The following is a 24,809-nucleotide window of genomic DNA, read 5'->3' on the forward strand; positions in this document are numbered from 1 at the left end:
GAATGCGGCCATCACCACTCACCAAGGTCTCTTCACTAGGGTGAGCTGGAGCATTATCTAGCCATAGCACTGCTTTCACTTCATGTGGGTCAATTTTCAACACCTGTCTGAAATTTTTGCACAGCAGGCACAAAATGCTTAGCAAACCACTCAAAAAAATTGTGCTGGTAAACCACACTTTTTTGGAATGAAAATACAGTAAAACCCTGATTATCCAAAAGCGGATTATCAAAAAAATGGGATTATCCGAAATTGATTTGGATAATGCAATTAAAATTTTTTTTTCCTATACATACATATACCATGGCCTTTTCCCCCTTCCAAGGGAGGTAGCCAAAAAGGGATAGGCATAAAAACACTCCCACCCATTTCATCCCTAAATACCCTCCACACCCCTCCCACCCTTCCTCTCATCTGAGCACCTCCTGGATGACGGGTCATCCCTGCACCCTGCCCACCGCCCTGGGTCAGAAGCAGTGTCGCAAGACACAGCACATCCACAGCAAGGCCGCTTCATTTAATCGGCGACCCCCCCCTCCGTCCCCCTTTGCATATAAGGCGAGGACGGGGCGAAATCCCGTCGGGCTGCGGCAAAAATTACTCACACATACTACTCCACCCACCACCCCCCCGCCCATTTCTCCTCATGCAGTCACAACATCATCCATATACAACCATTCTCCACTCACCTCTGTCTTCCGTCCTCTCCCTTCCTTCCTCAACAGACATTCCCCTCTTCCCCAAAGCCCCCTTCACCCCATCCATCCACCTCATCCTAGGACGTCCCCTCATGTTCACTCCCTCCACATCTGCCTTCCATACCTCTTTTACTAGTCTTTCTTCACTCATTCTTTCCATGTGTCCAAACCATCCTAATATTCTTTCATCAACCCTATCTCCCAAATCCTTTTTTACCCCTGTTCTCCTCCTCACATCAAAAACATGAAAATAAATAAAAGTAACTACATATGTACTATATTAACACATTTAAAATTGATAAGAACAGTTAAAATGAATACGTTTTAAGCATACTACTTTGTTTAGCATAGCGTGTGTTTGTTTGGTTTCATTGTTTACATCGTCAGTCGGCAGCAGTCACGTCACAGATTTCACACTGGGCAGTCGCGTTTTACCTTTGCTTCGACCTCACTTCTTTCTACATCACCATGCCGAAAGAAACCGGGAAAAGGAAGAAAGTCATCCTTACCATACAGCAGAAGCTGGAGATATTGGACAAGCTGAAGGCGGGTCAATCGGATATGCGAGAAGTGTTTGAAGGATTCGACCGGGAGGTGCGAGAGGTGAAGGAAGCCCTGGGTGATTACGAGACAGTTACAGAGAAGGACGTCCAGGAGTGGCTCACTGTGGATGAGGGGGGCCCAGGTTATGCTCTCCAATCAACCAAAGAAATAGCTGAGGAAGTGATGCACGGCCATGACAACGATGATGATGACGACGACGATGATCCTTCTGATCCTTCCATGTCTTTGGCAACGGTCAGGTCCCACATCGAAGGAGTGCTTCAGTTTCTTGACCAGCGACCCAGGGACATTTCAAATAGCAATCAACTGTACCCGATGATGCGAGCAGCACTGAGTGACATCATCGAGAAACAGCTGTCTTGCACCAAACAGACTTCTATCACCTCGTTTTTTCGGCCAAGAACACCTTCGTCCACCCAGTCTTCTCGCCCTTCATCAAGTGCCTCATCCTCCTTGTCTACCTTTGATTTGGACAGTGAAGATGGAGCAATGGACGACCCTTCCTTCTGACTCCACCACCAGGAGGTGGGGAGTGGAAGGGTTGTGGAGTGATGGTGACGGAGGCGGGGAGTGGCGGAGTTGCTTTATTGTGTTCGTCAGGATAGTGGAAGATATATGTATAGAATAATTCTTGTTCTCTGTTACGTATAAGGTATGTACGTCAACACAAAAAAAAAAATTGTGTTCCATCCACAACTTGAGACTGATGGAGAGAGAGAGAAGGGGGGGGGGAGGAAGGCACAGGACACACAAAGTATGTCAGCACGAAATATATTTCTGATAAATCTGGATTATCCGAAAAATCGGCTTATCCGAAAGAGGCTTCCCCCCTTTCGTTTCGGATAATCGGGGTTTTACTGTACAGCACTGGCAGAGAATTCATTACATTTGACTGTTACTACTGGACACCTATCAGACAAATTTTCATTTTACAGACTTCGTCCGGAATTTCACTGTTACTACCGGACACACTTTTTTTGCCCGCAAATTCAAGGTTCGCTAAATCGAGGGTTGAGTGTATATGTATATACAGACGCTCCTCTACTTACGTTCATTCGTTTTACGTTTGAACTGACTGTAAAAAAAAAATTTTTAAATAATTTTTTTGAGTGAATCTTTTAGTTTAGCGCGCTCTCCGTAGTTCAAACGATACTTACGCATGACGCTGCAGCCATTGTTTACATGGCACAAACGACAGACTGAACATGCCTTGCCTCCTCCTCCTTCTCCTCCCCCTCCTCCTTCTCCTCCACCATCTCAATTTATGTTGCTTGAATTTAATTTATTTGAAATTAATGTTATTATTTTACAATGTTATGTTTATAATTAATGATTTAGGGGTGTTTTATAAGATACGGTAATAGAATTTATGGATGTATAGTACAGTAACAACTTACGTTCATTTTCACGTTCCGTTCGGAACGTAACTAAAACGTAAGTTGAGGAGCGTCTGTGTATATATATATATATATATGCAAAGTAGACCACTTGGAAAAAGAAACTAACGAAGCAGAGCGCTTTCGTATATTACATCTTCAGTGCAACAAGTACATAGTGATAGGAATACATAGACATTATATACATGATACAAAGGGGACTAGGACAGTTTTGAATAAGCATACCGACCAATTACCCCCTAGAGAGCGGAAGGTCATTGTCAATTATCTTACGATGGTCGGGCGACATTAGGTCACAGTCGCCAAGGGGAGCTGAAGGTCATTGTCAATTATCTTACGATGGTCGGGTGACATCAGGTCACAGTCGCCAAAGAGAGCGAAAGGTCATTGTCAATTATCTTACGATGGTCACAGTCGCCAAGGGTCACTGTTTCTACTACTTATATAGGGCGACATTAAGTCAATTTGTTGGATTACATTTTACATGATATTATCTTACTAATTTCTTGACAAATGAAATTATCAAGTTTGTACAAGCCTTTATGTAGGTTGGTATTTTGATTACTAGTGGTATGAATCAAACTGCACTCTATTAAATTTCTTGCTATTATGTTGTTGGTATAATAGATTGCCTGGGCATTACCCCAATCAACTGGATGATTATTTAATTCAATATGCTTGAATATACCACTAGAATTATTGCCATCCCTGACATTTTTCTTGTGTTGTTCAATTCTAATGTTTAAGGGTTTGGCAGTTTGACCTATGTAAAATTGATTACACATTTTGCAAGGAATTTTATAAATGCATCCTTTTTTGATTTCAATACTATTGTTGATAAGTTTATGTTTTACTGTACTATCATGTTTAAAAACTACCTTTACGTTAAACCTTTTTAATAATTCTGTGATACTTAACAAATTTTCTTGAAATGGTAAAATTAAAACATTATGATAATTGAAAGGTGATTTAGGTTGAGGAGTTAAAAATGATTTCCTTGCAAAATTGTAAGCAATATCAAGGAATTGCTTAGGGTATTTTAATTCTAGCCCAATGTTAAAAACATTTCTGATTTCTTCATCAATAAATTCAGGACTACAAATACGAAAAGCTCTTAAATACATTGAGGCAAATACTGTACGTTTAATATTATTTGGATGAGAAGAATAATAATGAATATATGAACTTACATTGGTTGGTTTACGATATACTTTAAATCTAAGGCTATTGTCATGACGTAGGATAGTGCAATCTAAGAAAGGTAAGGTACAATTTTTCTCAATTTCTAAAGTAAATTTAATAGAATCAACAAGGGTATTCAACTTAGTTAAAAAACTATGGACATTTTTATCTTCTGGCCAAAGACATAAGATGTCATCAATATACCTAAGCCAAGGGATGTTAGGGGGGAAGATTGTGCGTAATATTTTGGTTTCAAAAAATTCCATGTATAAATTACTTAAAACTGGGGATAAAGGGTTTCCCATACTCATGCCGAATTTTTGGGAATAGAAATTACCATTAAATTGAAACTTACAATCTTTGACACATAATTTAATTAGTTCAATCAATGTAGATGATGGCAATGGAAGAACATGTTTATTAAGTTCATCTTGAAGGTAAAATAATAAATCATCTATGGAAACTTTTGTGAATAAACTGACTATATCAAAACTAACCAATGTAAATTTATAATTAGGTTTAATATTATGGAGTTTGTCTATTAAATCAGAAGTGTTTGTAACATGAGAAGAAGAGATTGTACCTACTAAAGGGCTAAGGATAGTAACTAGCCATTTGGAAAGCTTGTAAGAAGCGGAACCAATTGACGAAACAATAGGTCTAGCGGGGTTGTTACATTTGTGAGTCTTAATGAGACCATACATATGTGGCAAAGGGGGACTAATTGAAGTGAATTTCTGTAAGAGGTCTCTATTCTTATGAAGCAGTTCTTTTAATTTCTTATTATAATAACTATTAACTACTTCTGTAGGATTTTTGTTAAGAAGTGTGTAAGTATTGTTATCATCTAATAAATCATTCATTTTTCTAAGATAATCATCCTTGTTTAAAATAACAACTGCATTAGATTTATCTGCTTTAGTGAAATGTAAATGATTATCTTTTTTAAGACTAATAATTGCCTTCTGAAAACGTTCTGGGCAATTAGGAACAACCTCTTGTGATAAAGCACCATAAACAATTCCTTTACAAATATTGAAATCTTCAACTGATAAATCATGGTTCTTTAAATTACAAAAAGCTTTACCAATGCTGACAAAATTTGTTGGATTTGAATTGTTGGCAAAACTAAGTCCATATCCTAAAGCTGTTTTCTCATTAGTATTAAGAATTTTGTCAGACAGATTAACTACAAATTCACTGTTAGCATGTTTGGTCCAATCACTATTATCAATAAGTTGTTGTAACTTATTTTTTAATTTCTTGGCAAGAAGGTCACAAATGGATCTCATATTGCAGAAGCAATAGTCTAATAGCACTTCCTTATCAATGGATGGTATAGTTTGTTGAAAAAATATGCCATTTGACCCTTTTGATTCTAAAAGCTTCTTTCACTTCTAATTTGGCAATGTCAATACACTTCAACAAGATGATGCGTTGGAAATCATCAAACGGGCGATCTGACATCTTCAAAAGTCGTTGGGGAAGAACAGACTTCGGTAATACCTGTTCCTTCAGGCAATTTTGTAAAAATTGCAGCCGTAATCGTAGTTTATGGGCTTTGGTCAAGGCCCAAGCAAAGTCCTTCACAAACGGAGCCAGACCAGGGTTGAGAGAGATGAAGGTGTTGAAGAAGCGTGTGGTATCCATGATGCTAATAAGAACACGGGTACGTGTGTTCACTTATGCAAAGTAGACCACTTGGAAAAAGAAACTAACGAAGCAGAGCGCTTTCGTATATTACATCTTCAGTGCAACAAGTACATAGTGATAGGAATACATAGACATTATATACATGATACAAAGGGGACTAGGACAGTTTTGAATAAGCATACCGACCAATTACCCCCTAGAGAGCGGAAGGTCATTGTCAATTATCTTACGATGGTCGGGCGACATTAGGTCACAGTCGCCAAGGGGAGCTGAAGGTCATTGTCAATTATCTTACGATGGTCGGGTGACATCAGGTCACAGTCGCCAAAGAGAGCGAAAGGTCATTGTCAATTATCTTACGATGGTCACAGTCGCCAAGGGTCACTGTTTCTACTACTTATATAGGGCGACATTAAGTCAATTTGTTGGATTACATTTTACATGATATTATCTTACTAATTTCTTGACAAATGAAATTATCAAGTTTGTACAAGCCTTTATGTACATTGGTTAGTTTTGATATAGTCAGTTTATTCACAAAAGTTTCCATAGATGATTTATTATTTTACCTTCAAGATGAACTTAATAAACATGTTCTTCCATTGCCATCATCTACATTGATTGAACTAATTAAATTATGTGTCAAAGATTGTAAGTTTCAATTTAATGGTAATTTCTATTCCCAAAAATTCGGCATGAGTATGGGAAACCCTTTATCCCCAGTTTTAAGTAATTTATACATGGAATTTTTTGAAACCAAAATATTACGCACAATCTTCCCCCCTAACATCCCTTGGCTTAGGTATATTGATGACATCTTATGTCTTTGGCCAGAAGATAAAAATGTCCATAGTTTTTTAACTAAGTTGAATACCCTTGTTGATTCTATTAAATTTACTTTAGAAATTGAGAAAAATTGTACCTTACCTTTCTTAGATTGCACTATCCTACGTCATGACAATAGCCTTAGATTTAAAGTATATCGTAAACCAACCAATGTAAGTTCATATATTCATTATTATTCTTCTCATCCAAATAATATTAAACGTACAGTATTTGCCTCAATGTATTTAAGAGCTTTTCGTATTTGTAGTCCTGAATTTATTGATGAAGAAATCAGAAATGTTTTTAACATTGGGCTAGAATTAAAATACCCTAAGCAATTCCTTGATATTGCTTACAATTTTGCAAGGAAATCATTTTTAACTCCTCAACCTAAATCACCTTTCAATTATCATAATGTTTTAATTTTACCATTTCAAGAAAATTTGTTAAGTATCACAGAATTATTAAAAAGGTTTAACGTAAAGGTAGTTTTTAAACATGATAGTACAGTAAAACATAAACTTATCAACAATAGTATTGAAATCAAAAAAGGATGCATTTATAAAATTCCTTGCAAAATGTGTAATCAATTTTACATAGGTCAAACTGCCAAACCCTTAAACATTAGAATTGAACAACACAAGAAAAATGTCAGGGATGGCAATAATTCTAGTGGTATATTCAAGCATATTGAATTAAATAATCATCCAGTTGATTGGGGTAATGCCCAGGCAATCTATTATACCAACAACATAATAGCAAGAAATTTAATAGAGTGCAGTTTGATTCATACCACTAGTAATCAAAATACCAACCTACATAAAGGCTTGTACAAACTTGATAATTTCATTTGTCAAGAAATTAGTAAGATAATATCATGTAAAATGTAATCCAACAAATTGACTTAATGTCGCCCTATATAAGTAGTAGAAACAGTGACCCTTGGCGACTGTGACCATCGTAAGATAATTGACAATGACCTTTCGCTCTCTTTGGCGACTGTGACCTGATGTCACCCGACCATCGTAAGATAATTGACAATGACCTTCAGCTCCCCTTGGCGACTGTGACCTAATGTCGCCCGACCATCGTAAGATAATTGACAATGACCTTCCGCTCTCTAGGGGGTAATTGGTCGGTATGCTTATTCAAAACTGTCCTAGTCCCCTTTGTATCATGTATATAATGTCTATGTATTCCTATCACTATGTACTTGTTGCACTGAAGATGTAATATACGAAAGCGCTCTGCTTCGTTAGTTTCTTTTTCCAAGTGGTCTACTTTGCATAAGTGAACACACGTACCCGTGTTCTTATTAGCATATATATATATATATATATATATATATATATATATATATTCACCTAATAGTATCTTACAGGAAGGGGAGCTATACCCATGTTGTCCCGTCTTTGTATCTCACTGTCTAATGTGCTCTTAAATTTATGTATAGTTTTTGCACGCTTGTTTTGTCAAGTTTGTTTCAGGTATCCACCACTCTGTAAGGATTTTCTCTCTCTCTCTCTCTCTGTCTGTCTCTCCAGGAGTCTTCTATAACTATCCTTTTTGAGTTTCATGTCCCCTTGTATTTCTCTTATCCCAATTTAGTAAGTCCTCTCAAGGACTTCTATGCCTTTCATGATTCTGTAGATGTTCAGTAGGTCACCTCTTTCTCTTATTTGTTCCAAAGTCTGTAATTTCAATTTAAACAGTGTCTCCTCATATGATAGGTTTGAAAGGGTTGGGCCCTTTTTGTGGTTGATCTCTGGATTCTTTCAATTTTCCTTGTATTATTTTGGGTACTGGGTGAACATAGTGTCGCAGCATACATCTAGGCCTTATTAGTGTGACTTTTTTTGTTTTTTTTACCATTTCTTCATCTAAATAGGTAATAGCCACCTTTATTGATCATAGCAAGTTGTAAGATTCTCCAACAATTTTGTTTATCTGTTTATGTGGATTGTCTGAAAAGGGGAGTTACAGTGATGGTGGACTGGCTGGAGAGGTTGTTTACTGTAAGAGGGTAGAGTGCTGGAGGACTGGAAGAGTGCCTATCTAGTACAGCTTTAGAAGGGAAAAGGTGACAAATGTGAATGTAGTAGTTTCAAAGAGATCAGAGTGTTGAGTGTATTTGGGAAGCCTTATGGGAGGGTCTTGATTGAAAGGATTAGGAGAGGAACAGAGGGAGTAATTGGTGAAGAACAGTGTGGATTTATGACAAGTAGGGGTTGCATGGATCAGATTTTTGTAGTAAGACAGATATGTGAGAAAGCTTTAGGAAAAGGGAAGGATCTTTTTGGGCCTTTATGGATTTGGAAAAGGCTCATGATAGTAGACAAGAAGACACTGTAAAGGGTATTGTAGATATATGGGATAGGAGGAAAGCTGTTAAGAACAATCAAGAGTTTTTATGAGAGTAGTAGAGCCTGTGTTAGAATTAGAAATGGAGAGAGTGAGTGATTTGAAGTAAAGGTGGGACTTTGTCAAAGATGTGTCATGTCACCATGGCTGTTTAATTTATGTGGCTAAAGAAAAACGAGGAAAATGGGAGATAAGCCAATTGCTTGCTGATGAAACTGCAATTGTAGCAGGATCAGAGGAGGGGTTAAGGAAGTCAGTGACAGAGTTTGAGAAGGTGTGTGAAAGAAGGAAGTTGAAGATAAATATGGCTAAAAGTAAGGTGATGAGATGTACAAGGGGAGAGGAAGGCAGCAAATTAGAATTGAGTATTAAGGGAGAGAGAATGGAGGAAGTGGATAGCTTTAGATACTTGGGGGCGAATGTGGCGGGAAAGGGAGGAGTTGAAGTGGATATAGAATGTAGATTGAAAGAAGCAAGTAAATGTCTTGGAGGATTAAAATGTATAATGAGAAATAGATATGTGGGGATGGATGCTTAGAGGAAATTTTATGAAGGAGTTATTGTGCTGACAGCACTATATGGGGCAGAAACTGGAACATAAGAGAGGAAGAGTTTGCTTGAGATGAAATGCCTGAGAAGTATGATAGGGGTTACTAGGCTGGATAGAGTGAGAAACGAGGAGGTGAGGAGGAGAACTGGGGTGGAAAGGGAGTTGGGAGATAGGATTGATGAAAGAGTATTGGAATGCTTTGGACACATGGAAAGAATGAATGAAGAAAGATTAGTAAAAGAAGTATGGAAGGCAGAGGTGAAGGAGTGAACATGAGGGGGCAACCAAGGATGAGATGGATGGATGGATGGGTTAAAAGGGGCATTAATGCTCTGTCTGCCACCCTTCCATCCACCACCCTCTCCCATGTATACTTATGCTTGACTTTCTTCCTAAACACTGTATTTGCTATCATCAACTCTCTTTCAAGACATATCTCCACCATCAATTCTCCATTACAATTTTTACCTGGAACTCCATACTTCCCAATCACTCTGTCTATTGGTTCATTTCCTACCCTAGCATTAAGGTCTCCCAATACAACTACATTGACATTTCTCCCTAATCCCTCTATGCACTCATTTATATCTCCCCAAAAAGCCTCCCTTTCCTCTATGCTCTTCTCACTACCAGGCCCATACGCACTTACAAAAACCCACATCTCCCCAGCTTCACCTCCATCCACATCAACCTTGATGAAACCTCCTTCCACTCCACTACACTCTTACTTATCTCTTCACTTAATGGTATAGCCACCCCTTCTCTCCCTCGTCCCCTCTTCACTCCTGAGTCCTCCCAACTACACTCCCAAACTCACACTCGCCCTTCCCTTTCATTTTAGTTTCACTCAAAGCCAGCACATCCATCTTTCTTCTCGCAAACATACTGCCCATCTCTTCCCTTTTACTCTCATCTGTACCACATCCACGCACATTAAAAGACCCAAACCTTAGGGTACTGGTTGGAAAACTCCCAGACCCTCTTATGCCAGAACCCTAAATGCCACTCACCCTTCACAGTACAAACACCATCAATAGACTGCAACAAAATACTACTCTAGCAATATACTACTCAAATATCTATATAGGTTTCCCCCACTATAGAATTGGGTTATGTTCCTGAAAACCAGATCAAATAATGAACAATCAGATAGCGAACATAGATATTAATCGGATTTAATTTAATGGGAAAAATAGCCTTGGCCTAGCCTATATTGAGAAATATGTAACACTTTTCCATGCCATCCAAAGAGGTAGTGTTATAGATTTTTTTTTTTTTTTTTTTTATATATATACAGTGGTTTCCCTGGTAGGCCTCTATCCACTGGAAAGAGCAGAAAAAGAGGCTATGTAGAATGCCACTAGCCACTATTTACCCGATCCCACTCCGCACATACCTTTCATGGGTCTTACAAAAATCCTGAGGAAGCCTTCTTCTCATCATCAGAACTGGTAGGGTTTGATGAATCCTGGGCAGCCGAGGTGAAGAACAAAAGAGCGCCAGACACAGACTGGAGAGGTGGCGGAGGGGAATGTGGATCAGCTGATGTAGGGTGGGGGCTGGATGGGAGAGAGTGGCAGGTTTGAAGAAGCTGGAAATGATGGTTTGCCTTTCCGCCTTCTTCTTCCCCTTTCCTTTATTTTTTTGATGATTACATCTAGGCCAGAAAACACCTCATGAAGTGTGTCAAGGCATCGCTGGGGGCGCATCATTATCATCATTGTCATCACCATGGAGAGCTCGTTCTTGTTCCAACTCCATCAGATCTTCATTGCTGAGTGGCTTATCATGGGACTGTAGCAATTCAATCACATCATCTATATCCACCTCCTTGAAGTCAGCCATATGTGAGAGCCTGACGATGTCCTTACAAATGGGTGCCACATTACTAAATCCAATGAAGTCGTCAGTTGGCTTGAAACACTTGGGCCACAGTTTCTTCCAGCAGTTATTCATTGTTTTTCTGTCACCTCCTTCCATGCTGCATTGATATTGTCAATGGCCTTCTTGATATTATAATTGGTCCAGAATTGCTTGACTGTGGGCTTGTCTGTGCTGTCAGTCATTAATCAGCTGACTCATTGTGCAGCACTGGTAATATGCCTTGAAAGTGGCAATAATGCCTTGGTCTATAGGTTGGATGAATGCTCTCATGTTTTTGGGCAGAAACATCACCTCTATGTTTGCCCAATCTTCAATGGTTGTTGGATGGCTTGGGGTATTGTCAACCAGCAGGGGGAAATGGTTGGCAGTGTTTTCTTTGGCAGCATAGTCACGCAGTGCAGGGGACAAGTAATTTGCAACATAATGCTGGTTCATAGAAAATGTCAACCAAGCCTTCTTTTTGGATCTATATATCACTGTCTTATTGTAGTTTATCACCTGTTTGGCACTAGCCACACTCTTCAATGTGTTTTTTCAGTGTTGGTATGAATGGTGCAGCAGCAGGCTCATCAGAACTTGCTGCCTCACCAGTCATCTTGATGTTGTGTAGGGCTGCTTGGGCTTTAAAATGGTCAAACATCCTTACTGGCACTGAAAGTTGACACATCCTTAACTTCATATCCCTTCTTATGTATATCATTACAAATCATAAGAACATAAGAATGAAGGAGACTGCAAGAAACCATGAGGCCTACACTAGGCAGTTCCATGTCTATTACCACCTGTCATCTCCATCCATAAAGTTCTCTGTTTCTTAAAACAACTGATAGTTTCAGCACTCACTACATGGTTACTAAGACTGTTCCATTCATTGACCACCCTATTTGTAAATCAGTTCTTGCCTATTTCCTTCCTAAATAAAAATTTGTCCAGTCTAAATCTATTACTGCAAGTCCTGCCCAGTTGTCTTAATATGATGACCTTATTTGTTACCCTTGTTGAAGACTTTGATCCACTTAAACACCTATTAGATCACCCTGCACTCTGCGTCAGTCCAGAGAGTGTAAGTTAAGGTGCCTAAGCCTCTCTTCATAAGGAAAATTTCTGAGCCTATGTATCATTTTGGTCATTCTCCTCTGTACTGATTCTAGTGAATTGATGTCTATTCTATAAGATGGAGACCAAAATTGTATAGCATAGTCAAGGATGGGTGTAACTAACGCCAGATAGAGTTTGATAATGACCTCTGCACTTCTATTTGTAACTTTCCTAGCAATGAAACCTAATGCTCTGTTTGCTTTATTCCTGGCACTAATGCACTCTTTCCTTGATTTAAGGTCAGGACTCACAAGAACTCCCAAGTCTGTCTTGCATTCAATTTTCTCTAAAAACATGTCATCTAAGCTATATCTATTTTCGGGATTGTTTAGCCCTACTTTTAACATGCTGCATTTAAACCACTTCACTCCGGGCCAAAATCTCGCTGGCAGCATTAGCTGCCAGACGTACGATGTTGTGAAATAATACTCGCATCATAAAAAATAGTCACCGCTTATATCGATCATTCTCTCTTTCACCCGTGAATTTTGATAACCATAGAAAATGTGATGAAGCCGGTTTAGAGAGTATGTCAGTTACGCAGGGACAACTACAATAAATATAATCAAGACGCTGATATGGCAGCCTCGCGTATCCACTTGCCTCCCATGCCACCTACATAGGCAGCACCGTATGGAAGGGGTTAAGATATTTAACCCCTTCCATACGGTGCCGCACACGTAGGCGTCATGGACTTAGATCTCGGTGGCAGCAGCCAATGCCAGCCGTACGACGTGTCGTAATAATACTCGCATCATAAAATATAGTCACCGCTTATATCGATCGTTCTCTCTTCACCCGTGAATTTTGATAACCATAGAAAATGCGATTACAAAAGAATTAGAAAGAATGTCATTATGGAGGGGCGACTACAATAAATATAATCAAGACGCCGATATGGCAGCCTCGCGAATACACTCGCTCCCCATGACGCCTACGTGTGCGGCACCGTATGGAAGGGGTTAAGTTCATTTGCCATTTCATCGACTGAGAGGGCTTTCATTGTCACAAGGTAGGTAGGAAGAGAATTGCTGCAGTGAGATAGGTCATCAATCCACAGCCTTAAGGGTCTCTTATTTCCTCCATTATTGGTTCCCTCTGCCTTGTCAGCATCTTTGCCATTAATGTAGAAGCTGTTTCACCGACTCTTTTTACATTGTCTCCTTGTTTGATTATTTGGAGACATTTGATTGGGACAAGCACATGATTCTGGCAGTGAAGTTAGCCCCTACAACAATAAACTCTTCCTTGGTCTTTTGGGCTTTGTCATTAGTAGTTGTTGCAGGCCACTTGTAAGCCATCACATTATGTATTACTCTTATAAAAGCAACAGTGAATGTGAAATAGTAGCACAAAACATAGACACTGGTACACTGGCTGAGGGAGTAAACACAACTGAATAAAGAGCAGGAACCAATTTCACTGGGTGGCTGATGGAGTGTGGGTGGCGCTGCAATTGCGGTGCATTTTACAGTTTGATGATCATATAATTGAGCACCTACATCAAAAAATGAGTGAGTGGTATCAATTCAAAAGGATTGTATAAATGAAATATCAGATATTGAACCATTGAATAGTAAGGGAAACCTGTAACAACCTACCCCCCATATCACAGGGACCTAGGAGTAATCATCACCAAAGACATGTCACCAGATAAACATATAAATAAAATAGTTGGAGAAACATACAATTTGTTGAGATCAGTAAAGGTGGCCTTTAAATACCTGGATAAGGAAATGATCAAGAAAATATTACAAACACTGATAAGGCCAAAACTGGAATATGCAGCACTGATATGGTCACCCAGTACAATAAAGAATATAAGAAAATTAGGATACAAAGAGCAACAACAAAGATGGTCCCAACACTTTCAAACTTGACATATGAACAAAAACTGGCCGAACTGGAATTGCCAAACCTGGAACAAAGAAGAGAATGAGGGGACCTACTAACCATTTACGGAATTATGAAAGGAAAAGAACGCCTTGATAGAGAGGGCTTAATAAAGGGCAAAAGTAGAAGAGAAACTTGGAAAAGATGGAAAAAAAAAAACATGGAAAGTGGCAAATATATATCAACCTAAGGAACGAATATGTAAAGATATGCAGGGAAGAAAAAAGAAACTATTAAAAAGACGTAATAGACAAATGTAAAGATCAACCTAAATTATTGTATAGATATGTGAATGGTAAACTAAAAAATAGACAAGAAATTGTAAAACCACGTCAAGGGAACACAGAGGATATAGAAATGGCTGAAATTATGAACAAACATTTCAAATATGTGTTCACTAAAGAAAACATACACTATTGGGATGAAGGAAGGGGAGAAAGATCCCTCCAATGAGAGAAATAACTGACACAGAAATAAGGGACCAAATAATGAATCTTGATGTCAGAAAATCACAGCCTGGACAGATTTGCCAATTGGATACTAAAAGAATGTATAGATGAACTAATGGACAAAATATATAAGATAATAGATTGCTCACTCAAAGAGGGAAAGGTACTGCAAGATTGGAAAAATGCCAATATACCAATATATGAAGGGGGAAACAAGGAAGATTCAACGAACTATAGACCAGTCTTCTTTACAAGCACAGTAGCCAAAATTTGTGAGAAAGTTATCAAAAGTAGGTGGATAAAACATCTGGAGAACAATATAATCAGAGACAATTTGGATTAGACAGGGAAGGTCATGTGCCTCAAATTTGATGTTTCTATTCAAGGTAAATAGATATATTACAAGAAAGGGAGGGATGGGCAGACTGTACTTTCCTGGACTTATAAAAGGCATTTCATAAAGTACAACACAAAAAAACTATTAAGAAAACTTGAAACAACAGGAGGTATACAAGGAAAACTATTGAAATGGATGGAAGATTTCTTGCATGGGAGAAAAATGAGAGTGGTGTTTAGAGATAAAATTCTACTTGGGAAAAAAATGATAAGTGGAGTCCCACAGGGTTTGGTACTGGCTCCAATAATGTTTGCTATATATGTAAATGACACGGATGAAAGTGTAGAATATTACATGAATTTCTTTGCAGATGATACAGAACTGTTAAAGTACAGAAAAAGATAATGAATCATTACAGAGAGGTCTGAACAAGGTCTGGGAATGGAATCAAAAGTGGGAAGTGGACTTCCAACATTAAGAAATGTAGTATAATGAAATTTGGAAAAAGTAAAGAAAAAAAGAATATCAGGACAATATAAAATCAATGCAAAGGAAGTAAAGAAAGTTGGTTCCAAAAAGGACCTAAGAGTAATCATCACCAAAGACATGTCCTCAGACAAACAGATAAACAAAATAGTCAGAGAAATCTACAATTTATTAGGTCCTGGTGCCGCAGCGTCTTCATTGTGGGACCACCCTCCAACCCCAAGAGTTGGGGGCTAAATAGCGGCAAACATCCCTGGCCACCGGCGCTACGCATGTGGCACCTATCCCCAGGAGGGGCTTCGGTCGCCTGGGCGAGTACCACATTCCTTTCACAACATGCACTGTTACATTTTTTCTGCACTGAGGAGTGTTTTTCCAGTGTTCACTCCTCTTCTACTATTAGCCGGAGATGTAGAGAGCAATCCACAACATACACATGCCCAACATGCTCCAAACCCATCACTTCGAGCAGTAGCAGTTGCCGACAAGACTGACAAGTTAAACACCATATGAGGACGGAGCCTTTATTTGTACGACATTTTGCTTATTACAGCTTTTTCAAGTACTTGAAAAAGCTGTAATAAGCGAAACGTCGTACAAATAAAGGCTCCGTCCTCATATGGTGTTTAACTCGTCACTTCGAGCAGACAGACAAAGGGCTCAGTTCAATGCAACATAAGCAAAAACTGGGCCCACTTCACTTGTACAACACTTGCAAACACAAATGATTACACAAACACTTGGACATGTTCTACCTGCCCTCCAGTAACCTCACTCTCATCTTCCCAACCACAGCCTGCACCCTTGCCCACACCCAGTCTCCTCCCACCCTTGTCCTCAATCAATCCTCTCCCTCCTTTGTCCCCAATCACACCTTTCCCTCCCTCTAACCCAGATCCTATACCTTCCCTATCAACACCCCAACCCCAGAAGGCAACATACAACACATACACACCCAACATCAACATATTACAGCACAACATCAATGGCATCAACACAAAAAAAAACAAGAACTCGAACACTTCCTCAAACAACACAACATACATGGTGCCATCATACAAGAAACAAAACTAAGACACTCACACAAAACTCCATCATTTCACAACTTCACCATTAGACAAGACCGGACCAATGGCAATGGCGGTGGACTTGTCACCCTGGTCCACCAATCCACCTGTTTTGTGGACACAAGTCCCACAACCAAAATCCTCCTCCCTACCACAGATAACACCACAGAAATCCAATCTATTCTAATCCGTACAGGCAACAAATCAACACTAACAATAGTTAACATATACATCCCCCCAAATCATCTCCCACAGTTCCAAACCCCTTCAGGCCTCAACTCAATCAACTAGCCACAATCCCATACCTTATCATGGGTGGTGACTTCAAGGCCAAGTCATTGACCTGGTGTGTCGACAACCCAGATGCAGACAGAGGGCTTGATATGCAGACTCAACTTGACACACCGACTATCATGAACAACACACATAATCATACACATATCCCACACCAAGCCCTCTACACCCCCACCTTTTCTGATATCATCTTTTGTTCCCCCTGCCTAACCCCAACAACTTCATGTAGAGTGGTCAGATCCTTTGGATCTGACCACCTTCCAATCATCACCACCAAAACACGATACACTCCAGTTGGCCACAGACTCCCATACTTCAATTACAAGAGAGCAAACTGAGAAGCTTTCACTGAAGAGACAGAACAATAATTTGAGACACAAAACAATACACCATTCACAAACATAAACAAAGCTGTACACACTTTTAATACAACCATACAAAATGCAGACGAGATATATCCGTAGAGGCAACAGAAAATCGCACAACTCCAATTTCACACCAGAAATCCAAAGCCTCATCAGACAAGATAAACTTAAACACAATAACCCCACACCCATCCCTCAAAACATAGCAGACGAAATACAAACACTAAACACAGAGATTACCTATAAAATACATGAACAAAAAACACAAAATTGCCAAAAGTTTGTCAATGCACTTGATCACAAAACAAACACCAGCAAATTGTACAAAACACTCAACAGCATTACACTATCCAACAGTAACATGACATGCTCTCACACAGCAATAACTTGAACAACAGATAATTTACCGTCAAACAGACAACAAGCAAACACACTCATAAATCATTTTGCACAGACAAGCCATCTCACATCTCACCCTGACGACTGACGCACCATTCGACATAAGAAAGACTTTCCCACAGACTCAGACTATACACCCTTCATAGACAGACAAAACACATAATACATAACCTCAACCACTCTGACAACATAAGTAACATCTACCTTAAACACATTGGACCACAAAGTATACATGCACCCACAAACATTGCACAATAACACCAAAAGATGGCTGGCCAATTATCTGGCAGGCAGAAATGCTCATGTGTCATATAATGGCCAATCATTGCACATCAGAAACATTAAGAATGGAGTACCACAGGGCTCTGTTCTATCCCCCACACTCTTTAATCTATACATGCATGATATACCCACACCAGACACCTCAGAAATACAAATCTCTTCCTACACAGACAACATAACAATCACATGTACACATTGTAACACAGGCAAAGCCACAGAAATAATACAGCCATACCTTCATACACTCAACACATGGTTTATTACAAACAGACTCAAAATAGCCCCAGCCAAATCTACAGCAACACTTCTCACCAACTGGACAAAAGAACACAAATACATTCCTCAACTCGATATCAACAACACTCAAATACCACACACACACACCCCGAAAATTCTTGGTGTAACATACGATACATCCATGTCATTTAAACAACACATCACAAACATAAAAAATAAATGCACACCTAGACTCAACACACTTAAATCAATCACTGGAACAACATTTGGACAAAACAAAGAAACTAATACTACAATATACAAACAATGCATACGCTCAGTGATGAATTGTGCGAGTCCAGCATGGGCACCTAATCTTAGTGAGACACACCTGAACACCTTTCAGACCATACAAAACAAAGCATTAAAAACAATTCCAGGCTGCACATATACAACACCTACAGACCACCAACACTATGAAACAAAAGTCCTCGAAGTCAAAGATCAACTTGACAAGAGAGGCACACAAACACTTGCTGCAGCCTCCACAAACAAAGCACACCCGCTACACTACATAGCAGAACACCCACACACACCAAGAAGAAGAAAAAAAAAAAAATCTATATCACACACAAGTACTCTCTTCCTCCAAAACCACCAAATAGCCTCCGGAAACATATTCATAATCACATCCCTCACTGCTCCATTAACACACTAAAAGACAACACATTGCTGCATGCCAGACCCCCTGATATCCATCCCTCTGAGTCCTGTCTCCCACAAAAGTACAAGAGCCCACCTGGCCAAACTGTGATGCGGCCACCACCCAGCCCTTCTAAGCTACCAGAAGAGACTGGATGACCACATTGTGGACAAATGCCCAGGATGTAACACTTCACCCCATACTATTCAACATGTCATGGAAGACTGCATTATACACAGTCACGCACGCAAACAACACAACATACACTCCATAAAGGATTTGTGGGAAATCCCCGTTTTGGCCGTGGCATTCCTTGGGGAGATGGGACTGCTTAGGCGGACAGTCTAGAGAACAACAACAACAATTTTTTTTTAAAATCAATAAAGGTGACTTTTAATTACTTGGATGAGGAAATGGTAAAGAAAATCCTAATTGCACTGATAAAACCAAGACTGAAGTACACAGTGACACTGTGGACACCCAGGACAAAAAAGAATATAAGCAAAATAGAAAGAATCCAAAGAGCAATGACAAAGATGCCCCCAACACTTTCAAAATTGACATATAACCAAAGATTGTCTAAATTGGAATTACCAACCTTGGAACAACGAAGAGAAAGAGGTGATCTGTTGGCCATTTATAGAATTATGAAAGGCATTGAAGTCCTTGATAGAGAAGACTTGTTAAATTGGGACAGAAGAAAAACAAGGGAACATGGGGGAAAAAACTCAAAAAGCACAGTTATAGAAGAGATATGAAAAAAAAAGCTGTCCACACAGAGTGGTAGATGTCTGGAACAAATTTGATGAAACAACAGTGTGTGCAAACACCATACATGAATTTAAGAATGAACTAGATGTTGCGAGATACTAAGATGGGACTCCTCAAGCATAGTTCCCTTTCCCATAGAATACAACTAGGTAAATACACACACACACTCAAGCACTCATTGTCATAGAGGAAGGAATTCCAGTGATTGAACTCCGACTTAGTGCTTTGTCGTTTGAATGAGGAAAAAACCCTTGTTTTTCAGGATGTAGGGTTGTGTTCTCAAGTGACTGGTAAGGTATCTAATCCAGTATTTGAAAAAGTATAGTTTTTCGCACAAAATGGAGGAAAGTAAAGAAGAAAAAAGAATGAACCAGCAAAGAGAGGATCAGATATGAGTAGCGTGGAATCACCACTGGGAGTGATCCCAAAGAGAATATGTATAAGCATCACTCCACAGATGACTCAAAGCTATGAAAGTAATATTTTTTCAGGCCTTCAGAGGGAAAGGGGAGCAGTAGAAAAAGTTATGGATACAGAAAGAGAAACTAGGGTTAGCAGGGCACTAAGGAATTGAGATAACAACGACTTGATAGATGAATTAATTGACTTAAAAATAGACCATAGAGCTTTGGAATTAGAGATGTCAAACTTACATAGAACTAATGACAAAATAATTAGAGAGTTAAATGATCTAAAAAGTGAATTAAGTATGATTAAAAGAGAAAATGAAAGAAAGGAAAATGAGGATAGAAACAAAAATGAAGAACTAAAGAAAGAGGTCAAAGAACAATTACAAGCAGTGACCGAAATGATGGGAGAATCAATCAATGAGATGGATCTCATTGAAGTAAAAAATCAGTGGAAACGGGAATGTGAAAATCCAAAAAATCTCTTTCAAAGAAATAGTACAACAGCAGGTAGAAGAGAATGCAAAGGAAACAGTGATTAAGGTGATCAAAGAAAAGGAAAACTGGGTGAGACACACGGTGGATAAGAATAAATACATTGTGGTTTACGGTATCAAAGAAAAACAATGGACACAAATATGAAAGAGGAAAAGAAGAGAAAGAAATTGTGAAGGAAATACTAAAAGCAGTTCGGGACAAGGGGTAAGAGTTGGAGAAGGAATTCGATGACAAAAACTATAGGCCAATGAAAAGAACAGAGACTGGAAAAAAAATTAGTTTTCTTGCAGAGTACTGGATCTGAGACTAAGAAAATGGTACATCAGAAAAATGGAAACCTAAACCAAAAAAGAGTAGAAAAGAAAGTGGCATACACAAACATGGACAGTATGATTTCTGGAATAGATTAATTTAATGACTATTTGTTAATAGAGAAACCAGACATGCCTTTATTTACCATATTTTATGGCTTACAAGACACACTTTTTTCCTTAAAAATACCATGAAAAATACTAGTGCGTCTTCCAAGACGAATGTTGTACTGTAAGGCAACCCAGTAGTGATAACTCTGCAGATGAGAGTTCAGAACTTTTACACGAATCCAGTGATGACAAGTTCTCGGGATTTGAGGATGAATAAATTTCTTTCAAGTTTCATATTTCTGCATGCATATTTTTTAAATTTTTAGTTTATTTTTATGAAAATAAAACCACCCTTGGACAATGAAAAATATATACAGGTACTCCTCGTTATAAGGACCTACTCGGTTAACGACAACTCGGAGTAACGACGGGCTTTATGACATTCGTTTAACGTAAATCTCCCGAAGTTACGACGTCGTGTACAATAATTAAGTTGACTGAGGCAAATTTGTATGTTATAAATGAACTTGTACGGTGGATATTAGCTGTGAGGTAAAGTGTTCTGAAGCTTAGGTCTACATTACCATCCTGCAAGCTGGAAAAACTACCTGGGGTACAATATACAGTGGCCGCGAAAAGTTTGGGCGCAAAATTATAGGCGCCCCAACTTTCCCCTAAACTCAAAACATGCGAAAAATGCAACTTTTCGCTATTTTTCAATGCTAGCGTTTGTACCCATATTTAGCCGAAACAATACACACTATTTGGCAACTCTGTTTAGGTGCACTCAATGTCACATGGAGTCAGTTTCTAAACATCTCTCACGGAGAGTAGTCTTTTTTTTTGCGGTGGTCTCTGTTTTTGTGCCTTGATATCTCCGTAATGGGAAGTGGTAAAGAGCTGTAAAGAGACACAGTTGTTACAATCATAACCCTCTATAAGGAGGGTTATAGGTGTGAAGATATTGCTACTCGTGTGGGAATTGGAGTGTGTCAAGTGCAAAAGTGGACCAAGAAATTTCGAGACGAAGGAAGTGACATCATTCCTACTCCAAAGCATCGCTCTGGTCGGCCAAGGAAGATATCAAATCGTACTTCTACGGTTCTAACTGCCTCCTAATAACTGTAGGAGGCAGTTAGAACCGTAGAAGTACGATTTGATATCTTCCTTGGCCGACCAGAGCGATGCTTTGGAGTATGAATGATGTCACTTCCTTTGTCTCAAAATTTTTTGGTCCACTTTTGAACTTGATGCACTCCAATTCCCACACGAGTAGCAATATCTTTACACTTATAACCCTCCTTATAGAGGGTTATGATTGTAACAACTGTGTCTCTTTTTAGCTCTTTACCACTTCCCATTACGGCGATATCAAGGCACAAAAACAGAGACCACCGCAAAAAAAAAGACTACTCTCCGTGAGAGATGTTTAGAAAGTGACTCCATGTGACATCGAGTGCGCCTAAACAGAGTTGCCAAATAGTGTGTATTGTCTCGGCTAAATACGGGTACAAACGCTAGCATTGAAAAATAGCGAAAAGTTTGGGTGGAAAGTTGTATTTTTCGCATGTTTTGAGTTTAGGGGAAAGTTGGGGCGCCTATAATTTTGCGCCCAAACTTTTTGTGGCCACTGTATACCGGTAGTGGTAAATTTTTAGTTTCAACCAAGGGTGCAATATAGCAATAGAAAATTAATGATTAATTTTGTAATTTATAATGTATCAACGTAATATGCAATTTTGTGAGCGGAAATAAAAAAACGGTGCTAAAACAAATTTCGTAAGTAACCAAGTCATGTCGGACGAATGGTACACCATGTTTGTTATGATAGATGCCGATGTCGAGGAAATGAAAGGATGATAAATTCGCTTAAACTAAACTAACCTAACCTGTGTTTGATAAATCATTACCTGCAAATTAAATGTCATCCGGCTCGTCCTCGTTGTCGTCGTCGTGAGAGACGTTGGCAGACGACAAGATGGCGTCCCAATCCTATGCTACCGACTTCGTTCATTAGCATATTTTCTTGTAGCATGGTATTTTTTACTTTCATTTCCGCCCACAAAATTGCATATTACGATGATACATTTTAATTTACAAAATTAATAATTAATTTTCTATTGCTATATTGCGATCATGGTCGAAACTAAAAAAATACCCTGGTATTCAATATGGAATGTCAGCATACACGGATTTGGTCATATACGGTAATTTTGGGAACATAAGCACCGTAAATAAACAGTAAATAAAGCTTTAATGTACTGTATAAAAGAGGGAAATACACAAAAATAAAGATACATGTATTGCTGGACATTGTACATACAGTACATGTACGTATATGTATACACTTTCGCTTAACGACCAATTCGGTTAACGACAGCGCGCTGGTCCCAATTGTCGTCATTAAACGAGGAGTGATTGTAGTATATTTACTAATCATCAACTAATATCATCACCATACAAACAAAATCGGACAAGTGATTTCATAATGTAAACAATACGTCCAATATGTGTTGTCGCCTGCCACTAAAACAAGAAGAAGATATGGACTGCTTCACTGTGTGTACGTATTTACCTATGGTATTTTTATTTACATAGTTGTAAATTTGTGGTGAGTGCTCCAGCAAATTTGTAATGAGTGCTGAGACAATCATGTCTTGCAGACTCCTTGCTTATGTTTTTGTGTTCAGTGGTTGGGTATATGGTAAATGCGTTCTTGTATGAGAATGACTTTTTTTTTTTATCTTAGAAATTTCTTTTGAATATTAGGGTGGGTCTTCCAAGATGCAGTGTCTTGCAAGCCATAAAATACGGTATTTATTAATTTTATTTATTTATTTTTTATTATTTATTTATTATTATTATTATTATTATTTTTTTTTTCCTTTCTTTTTTAGGAATATGACCTGTGGGGCTACAGGTAGCAGGATTCCTAGTCCTAACCCCTGTCCCATTTTTTGTTACCTTTACGACTCAAGTGACTTGGCAGCATTTTTTTCCCCCACCACAGGGTAGGCGAACAAAGGAAATGAATATTCAGAGAAATGATACAGGACAGTAACAAGGGGTTGGGGAACAGCATAACAGAGGGACAGTCGTGGTATAATAAAAGTGTCGTCATTTCTCTATGAATAGAGTCGTCCTCTATCACAGACAAAATGATGTGTGGCTCTGGTCTGTAGGGGCACCCCATAAAGACCCTGAAGTATCAACTGCATGCTACTTTGCCACAATAACATGCAGCCAATACCCCAGATGGGGCATTTTCCTGATCCAATCGACAAAGCGCTAAGTTGGAGCTCATTCGCTAGACTTTCTCTTCGACAATGTGTGTTGAAGTGTAGGAATATTATTGTGCATTTTATTTTTGTTGTGATAATAGAAGGATTACATACATTTTCTCAGTGAACATTGAAGCGTATTCCATGTATTTGTTTCTAATGCCATTTTTTTCTTCTTTGACAGTTGCCATGTCGGACTGGCCCACAGACACAACACTCCCGCCTCAATGTGGAGCAGAACAAAGAGAGCCTTATCCAGATCAGCAAATACAAATTTTCACTTGTCATCTCTGGACTCACCAAAATTCTACAACGAGTCAATGAATTGGTTAGTAGAATTGTCATGCGAGAGTATATGGGTAGGATTTTTTTTTTTTTTTTTTTTTCCTCCATATATTATAGAAGTTTACAATAAAAAAAAAAAAAAGCCATATGAGTATTCTGCCTGTATGGACTGGAGACTTTGCTGAAGGAAAGAAAAAACAGAGTATCCAGTACAAGACTAGCTAGGACAAAAATTTCTGACAATTCCATTTTGTTTGTTTACAATAAAAAGAGCCATATGAAGAATCGGCCTATATGGATTGGAGACTTTGCTGGAGGAAAGAAAAAACAGCAGAATATCCAGTACAAAACTTGATAGTACAAAAATTTCAGACAGATTACATTTTGTTTGTAACCAGTAAAATGAGAGGGCAAAATTTTAAACCCTGAAAGATGAGAACAAAATATGAAGAAAAGTGTAATTTCCCAAACAGAGCAGTAGAAAAATGGAATGGGTTTCCTG

The 24,809-nt window shown here is 38.7% G+C and overlaps 1 protein-coding gene across 1 annotated transcript in view; it reads left to right on the forward strand.

Moving 5' to 3' along the window:
• The window catches only part of LOC143038025 (neurofibromin-like), a 421,021-nt gene that overhangs the window by 17,093 nt on the left and 379,119 nt on the right, over positions 1 to 24,809 (forward strand). The window contains exon 2 of the mRNA XM_076206875.1: positions 24,207 to 24,350. Within this exon, the coding sequence (XP_076062990.1) occupies positions 24,207 to 24,350 (144 nt within the window). The remainder of the gene's footprint in view (positions 1 to 24,206; positions 24,351 to 24,809) is intronic.

Source organism: Oratosquilla oratoria, chromosome 23, assembly GCF_046742065.1.
Source record: "Oratosquilla oratoria isolate Oo_2021 chromosome 23, ASM4674206v1, whole genome shotgun sequence".
Classification (NCBI taxonomy): domain Eukaryota; kingdom Metazoa; phylum Arthropoda; class Malacostraca; order Stomatopoda; family Squillidae; genus Oratosquilla; species Oratosquilla oratoria.